The following is a 1,543-nucleotide window of genomic DNA, read 5'->3' as shown; positions in this document are numbered from 1 at the left end:
TTTTTTTCCCTAACAGTTTTATTGACACATAATTTACATACCATGCAGTCCGATCGTTCACTCATGTCAAGAATTATACAATCACTACATCAATCTTAGAGCACTGCCCGTCCTCCCCAGGGTGACGTCGCCTTTAAGATGAGTTGTGCCATCACCATCCATTCTAGTGCCCCCTGCCCCTCCTGCCTTCATCACTGACCCCTGGGCTCCTCAATAGGGCTTTCCTACACCCACGTCCTTTTGTGATAGATTACCAATCCTAGCCCCACCTTGGAGGGAGCTCTCTCTTAGGCTAAGGCAGCGAGCGTATGAAGGCTGGGTGTTTTGAGTGCACACCTGACTGAAGGGTGTGAATCCAGTCACCACCCTTGTTCCTTTGGGTGCTCCATCAAAGTCACGCCTCTGTGCATAAGAAAAACCAAGCCAAAAACCCTCAGTGCCATCCAGTCAATACCAATTCACAGCCACCCTATAGGACAGGCCAAGAACTGCCCCCACGAGTGTCCGAGACTGTAGCCCGTCTTCCTCCCGCAGAGTGGCTGGTGGTTTCGCAGACCAACACGTAACCACTGCGTCCCCAGACTCCATCTCAGAAGCAGAGAGAAGGGTTTCCAGGACCATCAAGAAAGAGCCACCAGCAGGGGATTACATTCAAGATCTCTGCCTCAGGGGCAGAGGCCAGGCCAGAGGAACAGAGCAAAGGATCCATGCTAAGACCAGGGGCTGAGGCAAGGGGCCCTGACATAGAACAGAGGAGCAGCACAGAGACTAGGAGGCTCTGAGGTGCAGCCGTGGATGAGCTTCCTGGGCCATGGAGGAAGCAACCAGGGACCAAGTGGCTAAGGGCCAGAGAGCTGCTGGCTGAGAAGAGGTACTGCTAAGAACCAGCGACACTATCCTTACTGTTGACTGGTTCTGGCTTGTGGTAACCTGTTAACTTCCCTAGTAAATCCCCATAGTTGTGGGCTTTGTCTGCGTGCTGTGTGGCCCCTGCAAGGAATTCCTGAACCCAGCAGAAAAAAGTAGCGTGTTGGGGGATAAACAACTGTGTCAGACTAAAGAGCAAAGGATAGAGGCATGTCTGGCCTCCACCTGGTGGCAATCGGCCTTGAGCAGATGGACAGGTGGCTTCTCCTTCTCCCTGCTGAAGCTGGGGGAGGTCGGATGTGGCCCCTACTCCTTTTCACACAATGACAATCCATCTCCTAACTCCAGCACTAGTACATACATGGGAAATCACTGGGAAACAGTCAAACTGAACCCAAGACCTCTGAATCTTCATGCGTAAAAGTAAATCTAAAAAAGGGGGCCACACACTGGAGATCCCCTTGCAGAGGGGTCTCGGGGAGGAGACGAGCCAGTCAGGGTGCGATGTAGCAACAATGAAAAATACAACTTTCCTGTAGTTCCTAAATGTTTCCTCCCTGCTCCCACTATCATGATACGAATTCTACCTTGCAAGACTGGCTAGACCAGAGGATGTACACTGGTACAGATAGGAACTGGAAATACAGGGAATCCAGGGCGGATGATCCCTTCAGGA

At 51.7% G+C, this 1,543-nt stretch overlaps 1 protein-coding gene across 1 annotated transcript in view; it reads right to left on the bottom strand.

Moving 5' to 3' along the window:
• Positions 1-1,543, bottom strand: part of CDK5RAP1 (CDK5 regulatory subunit associated protein 1) — a 35,380-nt gene that overhangs the window by 8,762 nt on the left and 25,075 nt on the right. The window contains exon 11 of the mRNA XM_045295523.1: positions 1,229-1,296. Coding sequence (XP_045151458.1) covers positions 1,229-1,296 — 68 coding nt within the window. The remainder of the gene's footprint in view (positions 1-1,228; positions 1,297-1,543) is intronic.

Source organism: Echinops telfairi, unplaced genomic scaffold (assembly GCF_000313985.2).
Source record: "Echinops telfairi isolate 266 unplaced genomic scaffold, ASM31398v2 ScPeMD7_5592;HRSCAF=6446, whole genome shotgun sequence".
In the NCBI taxonomy this organism is placed as follows: domain Eukaryota; kingdom Metazoa; phylum Chordata; class Mammalia; order Afrosoricida; family Tenrecidae; genus Echinops; species Echinops telfairi.
Note: the sequence above shows the minus strand (reverse complement) of the source record. Positions and strands in the feature narration are given on the sequence as shown.